We start from the raw sequence: 3,688 nt of genomic DNA on the forward strand, positions 1-3,688 counted from the left end.
TAGACCCACACAGCCCAAGAGAAATCATCAACAATAGTTAGAAAATATTTATACCTTTCTCTACTAGTGACTCTATAAGGACCCCACAAATCCATGTGAATTAATTCACCTAATTCTTAGGTAATGTGGTTACTTATAGGGAAAGGATTCATAGCATATTTAGCTTTTAAACAAATTTCACAAGGAAAGTCATCAATATTTTCCTCAAAATTCAGTTTTGACTTAGGAATGTTTAACACGGGATTAGAAGGATGTCCTAACCTATTATGCCAGAGTAAAACAGATTCAAAATTGTAAGCAAACACAGAATTGCACATAAGACAATCACCTTCATAAGAATCAAACAAATATAAACCACCATTCACACTACCAGTCCCCAGGGTAACTCTTGTTTTCAAATCCTGAATATAACATTTATAAGCATCCAAAACAATAATCATCTTATTATCTTAAACAAGTTTAGTAACAGAAAATAAGCTAACACAATAACTAGGAACAATGAGAACATCAGTTAAAATAATATTTTTATTTAATTTTAAATCATCAACTTTATTAACTTTAGCCTTGGTTCCATTTTGATGAGTAATATGTAAATTAAATGAGTTACATCAACAATATTAATAAGACCTTTTCCAGAAACAGTCATATGTTGACTAGCACCAGAATCAATAATCCAACCTTGACTAATATTTTCACTTGAGTGAAAATTAAAAAATTTATGATAATTGTTATTAAAGAACACATTATTGTTTTTAATTTTACCTGACATATTAAACACAGATTCAAAACCTTGAGAATCGTTATCATTTAAAATGCTTAACAGCTTCATCATTTGATCATTGGATAAAGTCATAGGAGAAGAGTTAACAATGGCAGAAGAAGAAGTAGATGTAGGAGGACCAACAAGAGAATATGTTACAGAAGGACAACTAGACATAGAGTTATTAGAACTAAAAAACTTATTTGAACCACTAAAAGGTTTTTTTATAATTATTAGGGTATTCAATAATCTCAAAACATCTGTCAACAGTATGCCCGATTTTATTCCATTTAAAATTCTTAACAGCTTCATCATTTAATCATTGGATAAAGTCATAGGAGAAGAGTTAACAGTGGCAGAAGAAGAAGTAGAGGTAGAAGGACCAACAAGAGAATCTGTTAAAGAAGGACAACTAGACATAGAGTTATTAGAACTAAAAAACTTATATGAACCCCCACTAAAAGGTTTTTATAATTATTAAGGTATTAAATAATCTCATAACATATGTCAACAATATGTCAAATCTGATTACATTTTGTACATTTAAGATTAAGATTTGGACCTTTATTAAATCCTCTTCCGCTTCTAAAATTACCAGTATTAGTACTTTTGTTTATCCAAGTATTATTGTTAGTTTGAGCCACAAAAACAGAATTTTGATTTTTTAAGTACCAACCCCTGAAACACTCTTGTGAAATTCTTCTCTAGATAAGATAGCAAAAGCAGATTTAACATACGGTAAAGGATCTCTAAGTAACAGATTACTTCTGATAGACATGTAAGTTTCATCTAAGCCCATGAGAATTTGCATTAACTTCAATACTTTATTATGTGACTGAAACTTAGTTGCAGCATTGCAAGTACAAGTAGGTAATTTAACTATTTCGTCATATTGTTTCCATAAGGTAATAAGTTTATGATAATATTCATAAAGACTATAACCATTTTGTTTCAAAGAGTTGATTTTATGATGTAAATTAAAGATTATAGAACCATCAACTTTATCATAAGTTTCCTTTAATTCAGTCCAAACAACGGAAGCAGTAGCAGAAAAGATTTGACCAGAATATAACTCTTCAGATATAGAATTTAATATCCAAGATAACACCACAGAATTACATCTATCCCAATGAGAAGCAAGAACATGATTATCAGTTTGTTTTAAACAAGTAACCTCAACAATACCAACTTTATTTTTAGTAGACAAAGCAAGAAGCATGCCACGACTCCATATATTATAATTCTCAGTCCCTTTCAATTTGATAGATATTAAAGGTGTATTAGTGGTGTCACTAGCATGCAGATATAGAGGATCACCAAAATCAATTTTACTAATCAAAGTAATAGCATTATCAGCAGTTTCATCACCCATTGTAACAAGAAATCAGATAGAACACAAAACACAAAAACAAAGAAAAAAACTATAATAACAGAAGCAACAGAACCCTGTAAAGGATAGAAAAACAACCTCTTAACGATTGGCTACTATCCAAGCAACCTGTAGGGATAAAGAATAAGTATATGATATAAAGAACAGGTCAAGAATTAACCAAGCGCTTGATAAGGTATTCATACATTTCAAGAACGCAGATCAAGAGTTGGGCACTGAGATTCGGTCAATATTGGGAAAAAGTAAAGAAAACAATGAATAAGTTCGAGACTCCCCTTTCAAGATATAAATCTTGAGTAGTAAAGAACACGAACATCAGCGAAAGAAAGAAAACTCAAAAAATAGCCAAATCGATAGAAACCAAACCCGAATTTTGAGAATTGGGGTTTCACCAAGAATACACCAGATCTTCCAATAATTGATTGAAAGAATAGCGATAAACCAATCTTAAATCGACCTAACGCTCTGATACCATGTTAGAAACAATAAATATAACCAGAATACAATCAACAAATCAACAAAATTAACAAATCGCCAATCAATACTGTATGATTACAATCGTAGAAACAGAGACAAGAAAAGCACACTCAAACTACAATCTCTAACAATATGATTAGAGATAGAAACACTAATCGAACCATTACAAAAGATCAACAAGATGATAAAATTGCATGAAAACCCTAAATTCACCAAAAATCAGAGAGAGAATAGAATGATGAATCGTATGTGTGTTTTTTCTGTTCCAACCCTAAAAAGGGATATATAAATTAAAGAATGACAATAGGAACCCTCCAAAAAGCTACATCAAAACACCTTGAGCTCCAGGTATAAAGAAGTGTCAAAAATAGTCCTCTAGTCTCTAAAAGAATGCAACAACAATCATTTTCTCAACAATTAACATTAACCTACAAAAAAACATTAATCATGCAATAAGAGAGTGATAGAAAACAGTTTCAGGCGTAAGAGTGTACATTTATTTTAACAACGAGACTTGAAATTGACCAAAAAGTAGGTTAGTTTTTATTTTAATTTAAGGGTGTTTCTCTTATATAATTATTGGAATCGTGATTAGTAACACAAACGAGTTCTCCGCATGTTGTTGCAGACATCTCATTCGTTGTAATAAGGTATGTTAACGAATTTTTTGATATATATGTTTGGTCTCAACAAAAGCTAACTTAAAAGTACATAGTTCATCTTAGAATACGTAAAAAGTATAAATATATTTAAAACAGAAAGAAATTATAGAGGAATCATTTTTAAATAAAGAACTAAATAAACACTATTTTAATAATTACAATACACATATAAAAGACTGTATAATAGTTAATGCATGTGATTACGTACGTTATTTTAAAATGTATCTATAAATATTTAATGATACAAATACTAATTGATTGGATAAAAACAATATTAACTTTTTTTATAATATATACTGTCTATTTATATAAATATAATTAAAAGTAAAAAATGTAAAAGAATATTTCAAGGAAAAAATCAAAAAGACAATATAATTTTTTTTTATGAATTTAATAAAA

At 29.3% G+C, this 3,688-nt stretch overlaps 1 protein-coding gene across 1 annotated transcript; it reads right to left on the bottom strand.

The window, feature by feature from the left end:
* Positions 1-1,075: 1,075 nt before the first annotated feature.
* On the bottom strand, positions 1,076-2,132 carry LOC139898524 (uncharacterized). The gene is made up of 2 exons (XM_071881280.1): positions 1,433-2,132; positions 1,076-1,155 (listed from the first exon to the last, which is right to left on the bottom strand). Exons 1-2 carry the CDS (start codon positions 2,130-2,132, stop codon positions 1,076-1,078), a joined length of 780 nt encoding a protein of 259 aa, XP_071737381.1.
* Positions 2,133-3,688: the final 1,556 nt, after the last annotated feature.

Source organism: Rutidosis leptorrhynchoides, chromosome 1 (assembly GCF_046630445.1).
Source record: "Rutidosis leptorrhynchoides isolate AG116_Rl617_1_P2 chromosome 1, CSIRO_AGI_Rlap_v1, whole genome shotgun sequence".
NCBI lineage: Eukaryota > Viridiplantae > Streptophyta > Magnoliopsida > Asterales > Asteraceae > Rutidosis > Rutidosis leptorrhynchoides.